We start from the raw sequence: 22,314 nt of genomic DNA on the forward strand, positions 1-22,314 counted from the left end.
AAGATAAAAAGCATACAGTAAGGAACAGAAGAATGGCCATAATGAGTCATGCTAAAGCTCCACCCAGCCCAGTATCCTGTCTCAGTTAATGTCCGATAGGCCCTTGTGACTTGACTTTAAACAGTTTTGAGGAGTTGGAAGATAGCCTAAAACTTGCTGCTTTCCACCCTGTACATCACCAAAATTGCAAAGTTTCTGAGTGCAATGCACTGTCTCATTTAAGATGGAAAAATGAAATAACCATGGAGAATATGTTAGGTCTGATAAAACTATAAACTAATCACGACAGGTAATTTGGAAAAAAGCAGTGGCTGAGAGTTTTGTTTGAAATATTAATTATTGGTTTTTTTAGTATAGCTTAGGAAAATATCACAGAATAATAGAATATCTTGAGTTGAAAGGGACCCGTAAGGATCTTTGAGTCCTGGCTGTTGTTTGCAGATACAGAAGAAATAAGGAGCAAGTGTGAATCCCATGTTCCTCTGCGTGTGCAGTGCTGGGACAGATTTACTGTCCTTTAGTGCTTCCCTGCACAATCTGACCCAGCTCCTACAGTTCCAGTTTGGCATGAGGACTTGACTTGTTTTAGTATCCAGCATAGCTCTCAAGGACAGAAGGGAAAGTGCTGAGTGCTTCCAGGGACCACCATAGAGACAACTTTCTCTGTTTCTTTTAAAAAAAAATGTGCAGATAGAAAGGACATGGTCAGCAGTGATTAGAATTTTGGCTTTTAACAATGTCAGTGGAGAAGTCCTGGGCTGTTATTAATGGTGGTCTCTTCATGGTAGCAATAAGGCACTTGAGCAAGTATTTTCTGTAAGTTATTTCAAGTCCAAATCTGTTGCCTGTGCTGTAATTACTATGTTGGCAAGACACTGAAGTTTGATCTCCCAAGTTGTTGGTTTGACATCTCTTTTGACTGTTAAAAGTGCAGTGCTATACTATTATTTTCTTTTAAATAAGTAGAATGCTGGATAATTCCTGGAATCCTCATTGGCTGGTTGCTTGTCTTGGGTTTATCCTTTTAATTTTAGTTTCTATTAATAAGTCCCTTTTGAACTACTAAATAGTTATTTGACTTTAAACTTATAATGAGGTTCTCAAGTCCAGTATCATATTTTTTTCAGGCTTTGTTGTAAATGAAATACAGACTCACAAACAGATGGAAAAACTGATATGATTTGATTCTGCAAATCAGATAACCTTGTTCTGCAAATTATTTTACTGATTCTTTTTAAGAAATGTAACTAACTTGGAATATGGTGTACACCAAAAGAAATCTTGCTCTGATGTGATAATTCCATTACTTTAATGTTTTTAAAGATTCAAGACCTACACTGAAGGCTGCTGTAACATTCACTAGTCAAGAATGGAAATTCTTTGCTGTAAGAAGTGAGGCAGAATCACAGAATGTGTTGGACTGGAAGGGACCTTTAAAGGCCATCTTGGCCAATCCCCTGCAGTGAGCAGGGACATCTTTAACTAGATTAGGTTGCTCAGACATCTATGATTCCTGCCATATAATTCCCTCCTGTATTCCCCCACACTGCTGCCTGATAGCTTGTGAAGGTATTCCCAGTATTATTTCTTTTACTGATGGAGTGAGAGTGAGTTTGGATATGACTCTCGTGCAAGGCCAGGGCTGCGCACTGAACAGCAGTTCTCTCTGGCCGGGTAACAGCTTACTGGCTGCTTGGTGGCTACTCAGTGTCTTACAGTGATTAAATGGCATTTTCTTCACTTTGCTCCCTTAACAAGTCTTGGAATAGGTAACAGTTGCTTATTTCCATTTACCTATTTCTTCTCCTAAGAGGCATTTTCAGCAGTCATGCTGAATCCTATTTTAGTGTATTTTTTGAGAATAGTGTTTCCCAGCACCACAGAAGTTTCAGAAGATCTGCTGGTACCTTGTTAGTGTTAATGTGGTGTACGCCTTGTCTACCCTGAGGAGTTCAAAATTAAAGATTAGCGATATAAAGAAGGACAAATACACACAACTTTCACACATGCCACCATCCCTTCCCCACAATATATTGACTTTTAGTTTTGTTGTATAATAAATATTTTCATTTATATTTGACTTTTTAGGTAAATGTGTAGATCATTTTGGTGTTAATGTAGGTTTACTACTAGAAGAAAAAGATATGAGATGGGCAGGAGACTTGACCTTATTCAAGGAAAGCATTTCAATTCTAGGAAATTGACTGAAAAAAGCAGCAAGAATGTTAGTGATAAACTAGCATGTAATAGATACTTAACATGAAAGACAAAGCAAAGCCACAGCTTCTCTCTGCAACCTGTGTCAGTTCTCAGTCATGCGCTTAGACCAGCAGATAATCCTCTTGTGTTCTGTCTAAATGTAGTTAGAAAAATTGCATTTTACATTGGAGAATGAGAAGACAGAATACAAAAGGGATTCAGTATTCTTTTTTTTTCTCTTTTTCAAAGTCTCGAAATGAATCAATCTCTAACACAATACTCCAAAACCATATCTTTTCTCATTACGATTAATTTTTTTTGCAAAAAAACCTAAGTAATAGATATAATTCAGAGACCATGATAACAAAGGAGACAGATGAAAAAGTCAAAGATTGAAGATATATATAATTTATTTAACTTTAGATGTTACGGTCTGTGGGGTCTGGCTCTGCTGGGAGAGGGCTGGAGCTCACTTTAAGACTCCAGCTTCTGGTGGCAGTTTTAGCTATGGCGTAGAGTAGTAGTAGTCAAGTCTTTGGATAATGTCTGTGGAGTGGGATAGCGATTGTACAAGTGTGACTGGAACTGGGAACATAACTTACTCATGTATGTACCTATCAAGAGAAGTGCTTTTTTTGAAAACTGAGTTTCCACGGAAAGGATGGTGAATGTTGTTGAGTTTAGAATCAAAATTTTGGGCTTATATGCCTGACTGACACTTTCTGGGTCTGTAGTCATTTGCAGGCTGGCCTTCCATGTGGGCTTGCAGATTTAATTTAAAGTTGTTCCCTATGCATAAATTTTAAAACACAGAAGTTTGGATTTGTTTTGTGATATACTAACACTGTTTTTTCTTTTAATTTCTAGTTTAATCTCAAGTATTTGAAAATATGATACACATGGCACAGATCGTAACATTTTTTCAGATGTTATTTATTCTGCTACTTCATGATTACATCTCAGCCGAAGATGGGGAAACAAGAGCAAGTAAGTCTCTATTTTTGTATTTCAAATAAGGGCAATTTAAAAGCAAGCCTTGAATTTATAGCATCCATTTTCAGATCTACATGTACACTTCTATTGATGGTGATTTTTTTGCCAGTATAATTTTCCTCGTGAAAATCTCATAATATATGATAAGTAAATTAAATATCTTATTTCACCTTTAGAAAGGTAGTATCTTTATTTCTTCCTGTATTTTGGAAATGCTCAAGGAAGCAGATGGAACTGTAAAGATCCAGTCTTGATTTAAACTTGTGTCTTGAGTATTTATATTTTTCATTTCCTCAGAAGTCATATTTTGAATAACTTAAATGTCATGTGAGAAACCAAATAAGAAAAATGAAGGTTATATGAGTGGAAGCTGAGATAACCCTAGCTCTGGGACAGGCCTCTTTGCATGTTCTTCAAAATTAGCATCTCACACCCTCTCCCCAGATGAAGTTTTATACTCTAAACCTGATTTATGGGGGAAAAAAAAAAAAGATAAAGCAAAGTAGCTTTTTTGAAAGACAAAGTGGCTGAATGGAAAGATTGTGGAAGAGTTTCCTCTGCCCACAATAATAGTTTAGGTCTTTTTCCTTCAGTTTTGCTCTTAATCCAGAAATTTTCAGGATTTTACAACAAACTTCATAGAATTCGGTTTTGATCTAGAAAGAGGTGTGTTTTCCAGTCTACCTGCTCTAAGCTGGGCCTGCTTTCAGCAGGGTCCAATGATGTTCAAAGCTTCTTCCAACTGAAATTGCTCTGTATTCGTATCCATGAACCACAGTGTGATGCACTCTGCTCTCCCCTTGCTCCTTGTCCCAGTCTCTTCTATTTTCACCACCACCTACATTGCAAAAGCATCTCTCCAGCACCCTGTGATCACTTGCTTTCAAGGAAGGTGTAATCTTGACCTGACCAGAAGTGTCTGCAGACAAATGTCAGGACAAATGCAAAGCTCTCCTTCCTGTGATGGAGCTGCAGCCTTTCACAAAATGGAAAGCACAGTAATACACAGCAACCCCCGTGACCCCATATGCAATGGGATCAAAATAATCCCTCCTGGTTTTGGCCATCTGCTTGGCACCTCCTGTGTCTAGGTTATCTAAGCTTTTTCACAGCTAATGAAAGGTGATTCCTTTAGACAGTTACACCCTCCATCTGAGGATATGCACATAAGGTCGATAGGACTGTCCTATAGAAATGCTGGTGTCAGTTCATGGCCTGTAGTTGGCAGTTTAATCTAAAACTTCCATTTGTAGGTGACTACAGCTAAAAGAGCTGAATTCATGCCTATGTCATCATGTAGTTACATTATATTTGTTAAAAACTTATGTGATCTTATATTCTGGAGGTTGAGCTCGTCCACTGAGCATTTTTTTTCTACTAAAATCAGAACATGCTACCAGCAACATTCAGTCGAGACTCAGGAGTTCTGTAAGTGTCACGTAGCAGTGTCAGAAGAAAATTAAAATGTATTGTAAAAGGATTGGATATTACTGCTGAATTCTGGAGTATTCAGACTAGACCTTTCCTCTGTGTGTACTTTGTTTGCAACAAAAACTAGGTTTTGTGTTTATTATCTCTGCAGATATGGAAAAAACCAAAACATATTCCTCTCTGATGATTGCATGAAATGCAATTGCCAACTGAAGTACTGAGTTCCAGAATTTTTCATAGTTGTTTCTGGTGATAATGTAGAAACCAGAAAGTGGTATGGTTTTCAGATACCAAGTTGTATCTGTATGACTTACAGAAACAGTCTTGTTTTCTTTGATAAACTCAGCTGATTTTTATTTTTTTTTTCCATACAACATAATTGTCAATATAGATTCCAATACAAACGGTAATTTATATGAAAATTATTTCCTGTGGAAGAAGGAAGTGGAAGAATTGATTAAATATTTGTTTGATTTTTTATGTTTTTTTAGGTTGCAGAACTGCCCCAGCAGATTTAGTTTTTATCTTAGATGGGTCTTACAGTGTTGGCCCAGAAAACTTTGAAATAATCAAGAGCTGGCTTGTCAATATTACAAGAAATTTTGACATAGGGCCAAAGTTTATTCAAGTTGGAGTTGTCCAGTACAGCGATTACCCTGTACTTGAAATTCCCCTCGGAACTCATGAATCCACTGAGAACCTCATCAGGGAAATGGAGTCCATACACTACTTGGGAGGAAATACAAGAACAGGAAGAGCTATTCAGTTTTCCTTTGACCATCTTTTTGCAAAATCGTCACGATTTTTAACAAAAATAGCAGTTGTTCTCACTGATGGGAAGTCCCAAGATGAAGTCAAAGATGTAGCAGCAGAAGCAAGGAAGAATAAAATCACTTTGTTTGCTATTGGTGTTGGCTCAGAAATTGAGGAGGATGAACTTAAAGCTATTGCAAATAAGCCGTCATCAACTTACGTATTTTATGTTGAAGATTATATTGCAATATCACGAATTAAAGAAGTTATAAAGCAAAAACTCTGTGAAGGTAAGTAACCAACTGTAAAGTATTATAAGTGTGCAAAATATAGTTCTATACCTGTATTTCTTTACTTCACAAGCAGAATGCTTAATGAATGTAACCTAAAGCCCCTGTTAGTCTTTACTATGATCTTCTTTCATTTTGATCCTGTTTGTGGAAATCACTTCTAAAATGCTATTTTCTTCATTAAAGAAAGACATATTGGGAAAGATAGGGTGCTTTAACACAATGTGTGTTTATTTTCATGTCCTGTATTAAACCTGGCTGGCAGCCAAACACCATGTGGCCGCTTGCTCACCCTCCCCCACTCTGGAGAGTGGGGAAAGAATTGAAGCGGTAGAGGTAAGGAGATGGAGGTTGAGAAAAATTAGCCCTATCCCAGCTGAAACCAGGACATTGCAGTACATAGCTTTTTGTCCTAAGTCCCAGACTTTTTTTGCATTGATGAAGTTTAGAAACCCTGAGGTAGTTGAGCAGTTCTCATAGTGCTAAATTTATAGGGTGTACATAATCCTTTTCCTGTGTGTGGCTGATACACATATCCACAATCTAGCATTTCTTCTTAATGGTTGAGGGGATAGCCTATCATTGCAAACAGGAGTTTTTCCACTCGTATGTGCTGAAGAACCCAGAGAAAGACTCTTGGCAAAAGTGCCTGGAATCATAACAAATTGTTATCAGCTTTTTCAGAAAGATTTTATAGAAGAATTAGCCAAGACCAACATTGTAAACTGACTTTTTAGCTTTAGAATGCTAGCAGCATTACTGCATTGAGTTTTCTGATAACTGTAAAACAATGGCTTTCCCATATATGTAAAATGATAGCAAATTGCTTCTAAAATATGTTGCTCAGAAGGACTCTGTTACACAGTGAATATTTATCAGTGTTATTTTGTACATGTTTTATTACCAAGAGTTGATGCAAGTCATATTTCAGTTGTATCATATTTCTGCACTTAGTAAGAATGAAAAATAGTTTTCGTTTGCTCTCACTTTGAGTGTGGACTTCATTGCAAAAATATGGTGATACTTATGTTGAGGGTAATAGTGTTTATTTCTTGATACGCTTATGAAAATCATGATAATTCCTTGTGGCTGATGTAGTAAGGTGGTCAGTCCAAAAATTAAATCAGCTAAATACAGCTAAATTCTATAATAAAACTTCATGCAGAGAGTAATTCCCCAAAATAAACACTATTTTCTTCATTTAAAGTTTAGAAGTGACATTTTATTTCATCAAGATAGATTTTCTGCTTTCAGAATTAGATTAACTAGTATCCTTGAGAATTGGCAGTGGTATTTGACATGACTCTTAAAGCAGTAATCTGCAAGTGTCGGCTACCTCTACAAAAGTATACTTATTATTTTACTTTAAGTGACCCTTTGCTTCCACTCTCTTACGTTGCACTCTTGCCTCACTTTAACATTGAGATGCCTCTCTCAAAGAGTGATCAGAGGCAGTTGGCAGCTTCATTTCTAACTGCAATGTCTTTAGCAGGTGAACTGAAAGACTGGGAAACTGGAAATTTTATATCTGAGTGGTAGAATATTTTATTCATATTGTTAAGATTCACTTTGACTCTGAGAGAGGAAGTTCCACGAGGGCAAACAGCAATGACTTGGCTGTGATCGACCACATGAAAATGCCTGAAAATTTTGAAATTCTGTCTTGATTGTCTTTGTTTTAATGTCTAAAAAAATGCTAGCCTTTATGGCATTTTTAACTTTATTACTACATGAACATAGATATAAGAGTGCAGGGTCAGTATTTCCCTTCCGGAAAAAGGAGACTGAGGTTGGGTGGCTCTCATGTTGGAGGGCTCTCGTGCCTTTTGGGAACTCTAGTGTTCCATTTAGCAGTTACGACAGTGTGACAAAAAGGACAACATGGCTAAAAGAGTCCCCAAATATTTAAGGAATATTTAATATTTATTCTGGAAGTCAAGTGTTCCTATAGTGTGTCAGATTGTTTGTCAGGAATACATTAAAAAACTATACCCACAGCAGACCTCCCAAGTATGTCTGGAGGATGCTGAGAAAAGTTCCTTTGGGCTAGGTAATGGGAATTAACATCAAAAAGTTATTTCATGCTTCAGGAAAGAAAAATGAAGCATCAGAAAGCAACTCTCTAAAAACACTGAATGGGAAAAAGATTTCAGTATATGCTAGGAAGTCAGAATGTTAGAGGTTGGAAGGGACCTCAAGAGATCATCTAGTCCAACCCCCCTGCCTCTCACATAAAGTAATCCTGTTTCTACATTTAGTTTTTTCTTTGAACATCAGATTTTAGTACTGTACAATCGATAAAAGATTCTTGCATTCACTTTCTTGTCAGTGTATATGATTACCTGTAATCTGTATTAATGGCACTCTGACTGTTATTCAGCTTTGAAATAAACAAGTTTAGAAAATGTTTCCATGATAACAACGCACACTAAAGAAACCTGGAAGAAGAAAGTGTTATTGTTCTTACTTAATATCATGAGTATGTTGACTTAAACTGTGTTTTGAGAAAAGTAAGAAGGAAAGTTGTGTTGGACTTGGTATTTCCTTTTTTTTTTTTTTTTTGGAAGCATTTAGAAGGTAATAATTTTAGTTTCCAAAATGTAGACAGAGTCTTTGCAATTGTTTCTTGTACAACCAGACAGATAACTTTAAATAGGTTTTTAATGTGGGAGTCAGGTGGCATTCCCGTTCGATCCCTATGTGTTGCCTGATGTAGTCGAGAGGTGGCGTCCCTGGTGACAGGGAGGCTGGATTAAAATGATCTCTAAGGTCCCTTCCAGCCTAGACCATTCTTTGATTCTATGATTTTGCTATGGGGAGGAAAAGAAAACTAAGGGGAATTTACATGTCATCTTGCTGCTGCCCGAGGTACCTGTCGCATGTGCCCTTAGGGTAGATTGTCCTTTCCCACCATAGGTAGTTTGTGCAGACAATTACCTGAATTTTCATAGAGTTTATATATTCTGCCTCCCCCACCAGAATGGGGGAGCTTTGAGCTGGTTAGAAAGAGAAGTCTTGCAGCATTGTTCATACTGTAAAGAGAAGCCAGTCTAGACTTTTGCATTGATAATTCCCTGGCACTGAAACAGGAGTTTCCAGACCATGGCCGATCCAGATGGAGATGCGAGAACTCTCCAACCCTTCTTTGGCATGTATTTCTAACCTCTTCCATTTCTATGAACTGGGGCTTTTCTGAAGAAACAATGGGAAATGAGTGATGAAAATGTATTTATTGTAAAGAGTTTACCGTAATTTCAGTAAACCAAGAAGTCAATAGCTTTCTTTTCATGGTTTTATTACTCTAATACAAAGTTGGCTTTAACATTAAATATCACTCCATCTCACTTTCTCATTTTCTTTGACAACTTAGGTCCACTGCCTAGTATTGTTTTTGTGTAAAGAGAATTACTGCTTACAGTCAGCTAACTTTAGTTTTCACAGAAAATATGTCACGCAATATTTGTTCAGTAAGAATAGTTTCAAGCAGATTTCACTGTAACAGTCGAAGTAGATCAGAGCAAAAGAGGATGAAAGGTGTTGTTGCAGAGAACTCTACCTTTGTCCATTTTCAACCCAATTTTATACTTGTGAGGGTTGCTGGATTGATCGAAACTGTTAGTGCATCATGGAAATTAACATCTGCTATTTTGTATTATTTTGAAACCCTAAAATTTTAGAAATTAAATTCAGTATTTTATTAGTCAAATATTGTAATACCTTTTAGCTCCAGTTAGTGACAATTCAAAATAGTGTGTGAACATAATTGCAGTAAAATATGACATCTCCATATTCTTGCTTCATGTCTTGGAGGATTGTTCGTGTTACTTCCCTCGTGTTATACTTAATGGGCAGTTCTCAATTCTCTTTTATTCCTTGAAAGGTAGCTACAGAAAAATTAGGTAGGTTTTAAAAGTTTTAAGTCGTATTTTGAACTGTACTTGCATTTATTACTTTGCAGAATCTGTTTGTCCGACAAGAATTCCAGTGGCAGCTCGGGATGAAAAAGGATTTGACATTCTTGTAGGATTAGGTGTGAAGAAAAAGGTTAAAAAGAGAATTCAAATTCCAACCACTAATGCAAAAGCTTATGAAGTAACCTCACGTGTTGACCTGTCAGAATTGACGAGGTATTTAAATATTTTAATACACTTCTAAGACTTTGTTTGTTTTCTTAAAGTGATATTTATTTTAAGATTTATACAAATATTCAAGTACTGTCATTTTTTTCTTTGTTTGTTTGTTTTCCTCCTATTTAGAAATGTGTTTCCAGAAGGTCTGCCTCCATCCTATGTGTTTGTTTCCACTCAAAGATTTAAAGTAAAAAAGACATGGGATTTGTGGAGAATTCTAAGTCTGGATAAGAGACCGCAGATAGCTGTCACTATTAATGGAGAAGAGAAAACATTATCATTCACTACAACAAGTTTAATAAATGGCACACAAGTTATTACTTTTGCTGCACCTCGTGTAAAGGTAAGGAGCAAGACATCTTCATGCTAGAATACTCACTTAAATACACGTTATTCCTATCTAATTCTCTGAATAAAAATTCCTTTCAGCTACTTTTTTTTTTCTCACTGAGGGATTCCCCTCTTTGTGCAAACCAGTGTAATCTTCTAGTATAATCTGAAGGTTCTCTTTCTTTAGCAATTTCCAGTGAAATAGTCAACTCTTTTAAGAAAGATTGTCTGGGTTGTAGGTGAGACAGATGAAAGGAGATTGAATATCTCTACATTTGCATTTGTACAGGAATATGCAACCCAGAGATTCCTCTTCCCACTGCAGGGAGTATTAAAGTGAACAAAGAGGGATGCTTCAGCAGAGAAAGAATGGGAAGGATTTACTGCTGGAGCCATTCATGGCCAAGTGGGTTCAAATTTTCTGGGAAGTGGTGGCCTGTGTTCGAATCCTTACTCCAGATCAGGCTGAAGGAATTTGAAATATAAATCCTGAGAGAAAGTAAGACTTCTATCCAAGAGAAGGTCTTAACTTACTAAGTTTTTACTAGGATGAAGTGTTTTATTACTCTGTTATTGGAAGGAGATTTTTACTTTTTCTTTCAAAATTTCATCTGCCTTTTTATAACTATTTATAGGTGAAATTATAATTTTTTTTAAGAAGCAGTGTTAAAGTCAATCCAAAATCAGGTTGAAGTCAATCCGAAAATTTGATCTAGTTGTTTCTGGTAGCTACAGTGACAGATCTGCAGTCCCAGGTATCCTTGAACTTCATTATAAAAAGAGGACTTGCATTTTTCTTTTGTGTTTCTCTATGCTTATATTGCTATTAAGGAGAACAATATTTTTGTGACCTTTTCACAGCTGTATGTCTGTGAACACACTGTAAATGTCCCTATGCTTTCAATAAACCTTTTCATTTAATAAACTTTTTTTTCTTACTCAGGAAACTGGAAATGCTGCATATTCTGATCTGCTGTTTATTTTGTCTTGTAATAAGAGCCATTGTAAAAAAATAAAAAACTCAATCTGCAAAGTAAAATAAAACAGGGTGTATACTATTACGTGAAGTACGCTTAATTTCTGTTTATATCTGCAAAAGGTAAAAAACATGCATAACATACTGAAAGATGAATGTTTAATTTTACTCTTATGTATACCAGTTGAGCGTGGTATTAATCTCTATGAAATGTAGCTATATAAAAGATTAAGCATCTAAGCTAGGCTAGACTAGAAAGCTAGATTGTTTGTGAAATTAATGTATAGGAACAAGAAGGCACTTCTTCCCATGTTGAATTTAATTTCTAAGATAAGTGAGATAAATGCTAATTTAAAGGTATCTCTCATTTTCTATTACTTGTAGAACTAAGCTGCTGTTTAAACTAAACCTTTTAGAAACCTGAGCTTTTGTGAAATGATGAATGTGATATTTGGTTTATTGGTTGCAATATTGCGATACTTTCTGCCAATATCATGTCATCTTAAACATTTCTTCTTCTAAGAGGTTAAGCAGAAAGACTTTCAAGTAACAATTGTTTTTCACCAGATTAAGATCTGAGGTGTTTGAGACATTATATCACTGCTGAAAAAAAGGCAGCTGGCTTTGTATTTTTAATAAATGCAGGTTTCAGCATGTTAAAGATCAAACTGAAAAAAATTATGAGTTATAAAATATTTCTGAAATGGGGATTAATTATTACCAAATATTTTCTTCCCAATTGTAGTATTACTTGGTAAATACGTTTTTGCCTATACATTTTCCAATTTTTTTGTTTGACAAGCCTGGAAGGTTGATTGTCTCAACTGTTAGTACTAGATTAAGTGTCAAAATGCAGTTTTATTCTTATTTAAGTTGAAAATACATTGTTTTAAGCAGTTCTGTTTTTTCACTTTTCTTAGATATTGTTTGATGAAGGCTGGCATCAAATTCGGCTCTTAGTAACAGAAGACTTTGTAACTCTGTATATAGATGACCAAGAAATTGAAACAAAGCCATTACATCCTGTTTTAGGTATTTACATCAGTGGCCTAACCCAAATAGGAAAGTATTCTGGAAAGGAGGAAACTGTACAGGTAAACATATGCTAAGACCACATTAATTCAGAAATTCTTTTGCAGGTTATTATTGCACTGGCACCTTCTCTTTTCTTGAATTTACTCTTGTAATTTACACTAGGCTGCAATTTAATATACAAAATTGTAATAGTTAAGAGGGGAACATAAATGATCAGGAGGACTTAGCACAACTGATACACCTTGTGTGGTGGATGCTTAATTGGTCTCATGGGATGCGAAGGGCATTTTTTTTTTGGTGAAACACAAATTTCATGCAACACGCTCACCCAAATTTGGGAAACGGTGTCTCAAAGCAGAGAACTTCCTCTCTGCTTGACACTTGCATATGATTCCTTCAATCAGTGTATGGGTTACACTGGTGAAAGAGGGAGAGAACAAAAGTGTGATGAAGTCTCTTTCTCATCACCAGCTGTCACCAAAATTGCAAGGTGTACTAACTCAGTTCCCGTTATACTGCAAATATTTGATACTCGAACTGCCACTGTTCAATTCCGCTGCTCTGGGAACTCTCCCTGAAAACTCTGCACCAAGGTTCTACTCTGTTCTGAGGAACATAAAAGTCTTTTTGCATTCAGCTCTGTGAAGACACTGAGAAGCTGGTTAAAACTTCAAGTTGTATGGATAACAGCCTTGCTAGACCAGTGGTGAAGGCTCTTGTGTTGACAATGTTTCAAATGTTAGCTAAATATGTTCTTTCCTTATATTTATAGCAGTGTAGTAATGACATTATTAATTAGACTGATAATAATGGGAGCAGTACTAGGAAATACTGAATTACATAAGTAGACGTTATTTTTAGTAATTTTGAACACTATGCTTTTTTTGTACTCTAATTTCATGATCCTTACCACACCTATTAAAACATATAAGTGTGTTTTGCATCTTTATCATTAACTCTCTTTAGATGTCTTTACTCAGTTACTCCTGAATTTTGTGTATTTGAAGTCTAGCTTCAAATACATTATTATCATATTCTAAAAGTGTAGATGGAAACTTGGACTGTGCACTCTGTGTGCATGACATGGCATTTCTGGTGGTAACATTGCCCATATACAAAAGTACCCCTTTGCCAAAGCTGTGGAATATTTGTCACAGATTTCTGATAGGACTTCAAGCACTTGTTGCAAGGGAAGTAGAGATTTCAGAATTATTATCAATCATCTCATGCATTTTCTCTGTCAGTGCTGGATTATCCCATTTTTACAGTTTTGTGCGTTCTAGGATGAGAGTGTTGTTTGTTTGTTGTTGTTGTGTCTTGTTTTTTTTCTCTCAAGTTACTGCAGAAATTGGACTTTTATAGATTCACATTAATACAGTTTCTGAGTTAAAGAATGTTAGTAGCAAGACAGTATCTAAAATAATAATGAAAACATTTTAGGAATGTTGACTTGTACAAGATCCACTTCTGATAACGGACTAGAAGAAAAGTAGAAAATCTGCCTCAGGTTGCAATTTTATATTTCCAGATGATTTCTATGATCTAAACAAAGGTATTTCCGTTCCCTCAGACTGTGATGCATTCTGCAAAGCATTAACAGTCAAACTGTGCCAGGATATTTCTATTTAAACTTTGATTATAGAGAAATATTTCAATGCATCCGCATACTACCCTTCAGTGAAAGGTATTTTGAAATCCTGTGGAGAAGAAATCAGTTAGAGTTGGATACAAAGAATGATACAAGGATCTTCTCAGAGATTCTTTGGTGAACTTTCGATCTCTTTTCTGTGCTCTGATTCAGATGGTTTCTAAGGATATTTTGCAAGTGTTCAAGGAGCTTACTGGCTGAAGTGCTTTCCAGTATTGCTAAACTTAGGTACATACTTAAATGATGTGAATTGTGAATATTTTAAATTTGGAAATCAGTATGACTAGACATGGTATTAACAGACTCCGATTTCTATGCTTTTTTTTCTCCTACTAGTCCAACTTATATTCTGTGATTTCAAATAAGTGTAACGGGGCTTTTTTCTCTTTGCAGTCATGATACTTTATGCTAGAAAAATGGACTTCAGTGGTTTCATTTTTATGGAATGTAGCAACAGGGCAGAATGGTATAAACTTTTGCTTGCCTGGTACCAGTGGTTTCATTGGTTGCTTTTTAAAGCTTTACATTATGGAGCTAATATCGAAACTAAATTCTTTCAAGAATCAGGGATGCCTTCTGATGCTTCACCAAAATTTACTAATCTTACATCTAGTAGAAAAGCTCACTGTAGAAACATCTTCCCAGAACGAAGATAAAAAGGAAAATGTCGATTTTCTCTGTGCTGTTGTAACTTATTTCCTAATGATATTGGTAGCCAGTGAAATCATGCTGTGTGCGTTTGTGTTCATTGCCAAGGATTGGAAGCGGTAATTTCTGTTATTTTAGGAAAGAAAATATTGGATTATTTTTCTTTAAGTAGTTCTTTTGCAGAATGTTTAATTGGTTGCATATATTAATCATTGTGAGTAAACTGGTGCTAAATGCTTCCACATCTCTAATTGACTTTTGATTGTTATGATACACAGAGCTTCCAATTTATCTTGCTTGCTAATATTTTGTTAAATTTTTATTAAACTTGTAAACTTGTAACTTAATGAAAGTATAGTTTAACTTAGCATCAGACAGTTAGCTCTCTAAAAAAAGGTTTTTATGTTTTGAATTACAGTTTGATATACAAAAACTGAGAATCTACTGTGACCCAGAGCAAAATAATCGAGAAACAGTCTGTGAAATCCCAGGATTTGTGAGTATGATAGATGAACTTTTGAGGACTGCTTGACATTTTTTACAAATCATTGTTCAAAGTTGACTCAATAAATTCTTAAAATAAGAAATACTACATTGATTCAGTGGTACAAACAAATACTTGTTGCCTGTGTAATATCAAGTAATGCTGACCTTGTCTGTTTTCAGACTTTTTTTTTGCAAAAGCATATTTTAAAAGTTTTTTTATTTTAAATATTTGATGGCAGAAGTTTGATAGCAGTATAGAAGAATCAGAATCTTCTGTTACAATTTAAGATTTTAAACATTATAAATTAATAAAACTAACAGGTTACAGCAGTGTAAAATAAATACTACTTTTTAACTTATCTGATATATTTCTTGATACTTGCCACATAGTTTAATCTCTGAAATTTTTGTATATAACCAAGTAACCTATACTTTTAATTACCCTTTTCCTATCAGAAATATCTATGCTGATGTCTATGTTAAATATAACATTAACCGAAATGTTGCAAGATTTCATGAAATATGTTATGAATAATATGAACAGGATTATTGGTCCTGAACAGAATTTTCATATAAACAATTAGGAATCTTATGGGGATCCTCTGACCCTCTCTTTGCTCTCTTACTTACAGTTAATTATGCAATGAGATGAAAAACACATGCAAATTTGGAAACCATTCATGACACAGTTGGGGCCAGATTTTTCAAAAGCCTTCAGCTCCCATCCCAAAATACAAGGAAGAGATTTTATACATACAGTTTCCTGTATGATTTTATTTGATATCTAAACAAAACTAAGATAATCTGTCGCGGGTTAGGGCTGAGCCGACCACTAATCAGACACCAATGTCTTACTAGGAAACTCATATTCTTTATGTTGTGATTTCATTTAATATTAGGACCATTTTTCTAGTTTGACAATAGAACCTGTGAATCTTCAACACCTAGATATTTTAATTTTTGTCAGACTTGCATAGACCCCCAGGCAATCTGTTTTTCATTTGTTTATTTGGGTCCAGTATGTCTATTAAAATCAGCACCTTTGTTAGGGCTTTATAAAAATTCACAGCTTTCATTTAAGCAATGAATAGGTGGCTCGATTATTAACAGTTCTGAAATCTGGCTGTGTCTGTCAAGAACTAATGGTTTCAGGAACACTTTTGTGAATTTATCTCTAAATCATAAAGTAAATTTAGTATTTGGCTATTTAACTGCACCACATATCTTTTTGCTCCTTACAAAATATAAGTAGGATATGAAAAGTAAACATATTAAAAATATATTTGCATAAAGGAAGCAAACACTGCAAAGTCCATCGTATCTTGTGTTCTCTGTGTTTTGACAAGAAGTACAAGCAAAAATATTTATTTTTGCCAGTTTAGTTTCACTCGCTGTTGTTGTAAATTAAATTTGGACGTTACCCATGAAATTCTGGACTCCAGAAAATAAATATGTTGGATGATATCCAAGGAGGAATATGTAGTTTGTGATTATATTCTCTCAGAGTGTGGTTGTGTCAGAGCTCTTGAACTAAGCAGGGGACGTATGTACTAATTACAGCCTGAATTCATCCCTTTCCCAGAAATACCTAGCTGCATAATAATTTTAAACCTTCTCTGTGAGAATTATAACCTTCTCCAGTGCTTTCCTAAGGTGAAAATGGAATATAGAGGAAGATGTCTTTCTCCGCAGGCTGTGTATGAAGTCTGTGGTGACTGTGTGCATAAGAAAAGTCCTGTACACGGTGGCTGACAATTAAGACAGACAGTTTCATGGGTAGTACACTGAAATATTTGAGGATGGACTGTTCTGTGGTGTTGCAGATACTGGAAAAGTCAATTCAATCGATAGCAGACTCTAATGCAGTCACCCAGGAAAGTGAGAAAAAGCCAGCCTTGCCTCTGTGCTGCTGTAGGTTTTCCCAGATACTGGATTCAGGCAGAGATGAGAGATTTAAGAAAAATTTTGATACATTAGCTGACATGAATGAGTAAGCAGAGAATTTTATTTTTTTTTTACTCCAGGCAAAAGATTTGACCCAAATCTGAATATCTAGTGTGTAAATATTTATGTTGTTCAGTATTTAAGTTTTGTCATGACCTTTTAAAATTTGCCCCTGATAGCTCCTGTTGAAAGACTTTTAAATTAAATGAGCTCAAAATTCATATGCATTGATAGCAGCTGCACATAGGCCTGAGAAAGTCTAAAATTTTGAATTACAGTTCCTTGACAGTTACAGTCCTAAATTTATGGTTGTTTTTTGGTAGCATTTATAAATTAATGGATTTTGCTTATTTCAAATACTGTTGTACTCTTAAACTGTGTTTCTTTTTGTTTCAGAATGGAGAGGTAGGCTCAATCCTAAACTGCTCAAACTCAATTTAAGGTAGTATTTGACTTTGTATAAGCTTCTTATTATTCTACGGAATGTAAACTTTGCTTTGGAAAGTGGACAGAGGTTTGCTAAGCTTAAAAATGTTGGATTTCCATTAACTGAGTTCTGGTCAACAGACGAAAATCAGTTTTCTGAAGAAATCCACGTTTATTACCAAAAAAAGGCCTTTTTTAAAAATTTTCCTCCTTGGTTCAATTTAGTTGCTCTTATTTGCAGGGCTGGATGTTGTTGCAAAGTAAATGGGGCTGTTACCTGTGTCAAGCTTATGGGAGCTCCCTGAAGGGGAGTTTGTCTGGAGGCTTAATATGATAGCTTCCCTAACCATCCTTACAGCTCTGCTTGATACTTGCAAAGGAAGTGTGGATTTGTGTTTTGATCAATCATTTGACCCCGAGAAAGAATGCTGTTCAGAGAACATCATAAAAAGTCTGCATTACTTTAGAAAATATGAGTTAAATATTATAGAAAGTGTTTTAGATAACAAATAAAAAATCTGCTTTTTTTTACATTTTGGATTCTTAAATTTTTGCCTTTTGATAGCTCTAGGAACGTGCTGGGTGAAGAAGAATTCACTGAATCTAACTTCACCATACAGGTGCACCTAAATTTTGGTTACCTGACCTTAAGCAAGAGGATTTGATCTAGTAGCTCTCCCCTTGCCTGCCTTGGTAAAACACTGAGGTTTCACATGGTCTCAATGGTGAGATACCTCCAAAAAAAAAAAGTCTCTAGAGGGTGATGTGGTCTGCCAAGGTTAGATGTTTACTACTGTATAGGAAGCATAATTTGGAGGAGCTCACCTAATGGTCTTTGGAGGATGGGCACCATGGGGCCCAGGACTCGTGCCTTGTAGGAGTCAGTGGTACAGCCGTGCCCCACCTTTCCTCAAGAAGCTTCATACTTGGGATACATGCCCAGGAGGCAGGAGACTTGGGCTTTACATCCTTTTTGGGCTTGCTTCACAAAATAGCATGCTGATGGGTTGTGATCATTATGCTATACATAATATGTATTAGATTCTTTCTACAAACTTGAGTTACATGGTTATATTTGATAATTGATCACACTTCAAGTGGTGAATATCAGTTAGTTTGGGAGAAGAGTTTTGCTTATGATATGAAACTGGGAGGGGTGGCTGACACACAGGAAGGCTGTGGTGCCATCCAACGAGATCTGGACAGACTGGAGAGCTGGGCAAAGGGGAACCTCATGAAGTTCAGTAAGGACAAGTGTGGAGTCCTGCATCTGGGGAGGAATAACACCAGGCACTAGGACAGATTAGAGGTCACCCTGCTGGAAAGCAGCCCCATGGAGAAAGACCTTGGAGTCCTAGTGAACAACAAGTTGCCCATGGGACAGCAATGTGCCCTTGTGGCCAAGAGGGCCGATGGGATCCTGGGGTGCATTGAGAAAAGTGTGTCCAGCAGATCTAGGGAAATTCTTCTCTCCCTCTACTCTGCCCTGGTGAGACCACACCTGGAATACTGTGTTCAGTTTTGGGCTCCCCAATTGAAGAGAGACAGGGACCTACTGGAGAGAGTCCAACGGAGAGCTACGAGGATGATTAAGGGACTTGAACATCTCTCCTGTGAAGAGAGACTGGGAGAACTGGGGCTGCTTAGCCTTGAAAACAGATGGCTGAGAGGGGATCTTACTAAGGTATATAAATATCTAATGGGTGGGTGTCAGAGGGACAGTCTCTTTTCAGTGGTGCCCAGCAATAGAACAAGAAATAATGGGTGTAAGTTAGAACATAGGAACCTATGTTCTGTGTTTAGGAACTGTCTACCTCCACACGAGGAGAAACTTCTTTACTGTGAGAGAGATGAAGCACTGAAACAAGCTGCCCAGAGAAGTTGTGGAGTCTCCTTCTCTGGAGAATTTCAAAACCCATCTGGATGTGTTCCTGTGTGGCTGCCGTAGGGGATCCTGCTCTGGCAGGGGGGTTGGACTAGATGATCTTTTGAGGTCCCTTCCAACCCGGAACATTCTATGATTCTATGTTGCCAGATTTAAAATTATCAAACTGTGGAACAAAATATTTGTGAAAAACCCAACAGAGTTTCAGGCATCAGCCCAGTATTGTAATTTATTTATTTATTTATTTATTCATCTATTTACCTATCTATCTACTTTTATTCATTCATTCATTTATTTATTTATCTATCTATCTATCTATCTATTTATTTATTTCCCTTCTGGGTATTTATTAATTTCCATTCTGCAAAGTAATTGGCGGGCAATATTCAGGTAAGCAAAAGTTCCAGCTCAGTAAAGGAATGAAAGCCAGGACCTATGCAACCTAAGGAAAATCAACTTCCTATAGTGTCATGATATGTTTGTTGAATGCTGTTGGCATGTGTATTGATGGCTGGTTTCACTTTTGGTAGTGCATGAATGGTCCTAGTGATGTAGGCTCAACACCTGCCCCCTGCATATGCCCACCAGGAAAACAAGGACCTCCAGGCCCCAAAGTAAGTTTCCGTTCTGTCTTATTTTCAAATCCTAGGCTGGCCAGTTATAGGCAGCACATTAAAAAAGTAGATGACAAGTTCTCCTAGTTCTCATTTCCAGTGCATGAATATAGTGGATAGGATCCTCAAGGCCAAGTTTTAGTGCCATAAATCCTAATAACACATTTTTATTTTTTTTTTTTTAAGGAAAATGCTCATGGATGTAAATTGTGTTGCCTTCCTACTCTTTAGCAAATGTTCTTGCACTTAATTGTTTGAGAATGAAATGCTTTGCTAATAAAAGTCTTTTAATGGAGAGTTTTTTTCTTCTTTAGTAATGAAGTAGATGCTTATTGGGAGAGTTCCACCTTAACTGTTCTGATGAACTCCCTGTTGGCGAAGCATTAAAATGAAAACCAGACTTCAGTCTCAGATGTCTAATGCAGCAAACCCAAATCCATAGTATTTTGCTGTAGTACCTTTCTCAATAACTGTGCTAAGCAGTGCTTTCAGAGTTACTAGCTTGTCTTATAACTGTAGGCAAGAAAACCCCAAGCTGTTTGGTTTTCATTAAGCAAATGATTAAAAAACCTCTACACTCATTATGTAAGGGGTTAATTATACTCCAGTTACTTCAAGTCAGACAGCTTTTTACTAAAATTGTAAGGGTTTCTAATCCAGAACTTGTGATCCACAAGGTGTAGATCATTATTATTTCATGCAATAGAGTGTATATACTCTTTTACATTTTTTGTAATATATTTACCATATTAGAGAAAAAGAGTGAGAGAAAAGAGAGTATTTATTTTTTTTTTTAAAAAGCCACATCCTGAAAAGGATAAAAGAGTATGAAATGGCAGAATTAGGGTGACCTACACAATTTTATTTAGATCACTGCTTCATGTGCAGTCTTCTAGTTGCATTGTAGTATATTTATTTAGGGATAACTGAATAATACAGGTGACAAGATGGTGCCTAACACAAAAGACTGCAGAAAGAGTGAAAAGGAAGCCAATTTAAGATTTATATAGGTTATCTTATTTATGATATTTCTCAAATTTTGAATGCTAGATATTGGAGCTGCATAAATTTGAACTTAATTTGTATGTTTGTGATATCAGTAGAGTACAATAAAATTAATTAAATTAAAACAATTAAAAAATACAAGTAACTACTGTTTTAACCTTCGTGCATTAAAGGTATAAAATTTCATAGTTCAGTGAATTTTAAAGCAAATTTTTTGTTGCTCAAATCTGAAACCTGGACTTCTTAAATTGGCCAGTAGTAATTCTGGATAACCTATTATTAATTTGGTAAATTGTTACTGTTATGCTTTTCTAAAGTGATATTATTCTGTATCGTTTCCCATTTAGTACAGTATTATGTGTCTGTGGTATTTTTTCACAGTCCCGTTGAAAGCTATTTTCCTATTTCCCTCCTGAAGTCCTCCCTGTTTGTAACAATTCTGCAGTTGTAACTGACCTGCAGTCTGTTGATGGTTCAGGTTGAAGAAGGTGGTACCTGTTTAAAGCTCCTGTAGAAGTTAAATGTTCTCATAGGTCAAGTCTTCTTGGATTTTTCTGGGCTCAAAACAAGTCTATCAGTAAAATAAACAGAGAACTTCAATACACTAGGAGGATGGGTTTAGTAGGAAGTTAAGTTTCTGCAGGAAGTTGAGTTTCTACTTTCTTGCATAAACATAAAGCCTTGCACACCAACTTTTCCTTTAACGTGATTGTAACAGAGGTGGTCAAAATAATTGCAAAGGCCTTATAAGAAGAAATCTCAAAGAATATCTTTTGAAGACAGCAATAAGTGTTTGGAGAGGAGTTTGGTATTTAGCAGGTTTTAATCCTGACTCCTGCCTTTCTGGTGCTCTTACTTTAAGAAGTAGGCTCAGTCAAAGCAGGTGAGAGTTTTCTTCAGGGTAGAACTACTACATTAACAAGGTTTTAAATGAGATTTTTTCATCCATTTGGTGAAAAGTGGTTTTGCTTCTGTTGATTAAGATGCTAAAAGTCTTGAAAGGATTTGAGATTATGGGCCAAACTTGTGCTATAACTGAACATGGGCTCCTTTCTTCAAGTCAAGCACAAGAAGTGAGAATTTTCCCTGGAAGGTGATAACAAGTTCAGTGGGGTTTTTTATTGTAGGAATTACTCCTCAATAGCTTGTAGCCACTGTTTTGTGGAATGTATCAGGGTCAAAGTTGCTCTGTGCTGCTTTTAAAATGCTCTTGCATATCTTCTGTGTATTAACATATTGCTTCTCCATAGGGTGAACCTGGACAGCCCGGGAGTCATGGTTATCCTGGTCAGCCTGGTCCAGATGGTAAGCCTGTGAGTACTAAAAACTTAGTCATATATTGTAAATGCAAAACTAACAGGAGAAAAAAACGTACTACTGACACCAGATTTTCAAATTTGTATGATTTTGTGTCCATTCTTGGAAACTGTGAATGTCACTTAGGCACTATTTGAATGTAACAGTTATAAGAATATGTTAATCATAGTATTTTTGTTTCAAGATAAAATACTGTAAATATGA

The 22,314-nt window shown here is 36.0% G+C and overlaps 1 protein-coding gene across 1 annotated transcript; it reads left to right on the forward strand.

Annotated features, from left to right (window-relative positions):
- Window positions 1–3,098: 3,098 nt before the first annotated feature.
- Window positions 3,099–22,106, forward strand: LOC104270609 (collagen alpha-1(XXI) chain-like; the record flags this gene model as incomplete). The annotated part of the gene is made up of 9 exons (XM_009865019.1): window positions 3,099–3,186; window positions 5,115–5,666; window positions 9,625–9,793; window positions 9,923–10,139; window positions 12,023–12,196; window positions 14,852–14,929; window positions 17,260–17,268; window positions 19,705–19,788; window positions 22,044–22,106. Coding segments are annotated over exons 1-9 (1,434 nt in total), but the record flags the coding sequence as incomplete, so codon positions are not given.
- Between the last annotated feature and the right edge of the window lie 208 nt (window positions 22,107–22,314).

This window comes from Apaloderma vittatum, unplaced genomic scaffold, assembly GCF_000703405.1.
Source record: "Apaloderma vittatum isolate BGI_N311 unplaced genomic scaffold, ASM70340v1 scaffold15362, whole genome shotgun sequence".
NCBI lineage: Eukaryota > Metazoa > Chordata > Aves > Trogoniformes > Trogonidae > Apaloderma > Apaloderma vittatum.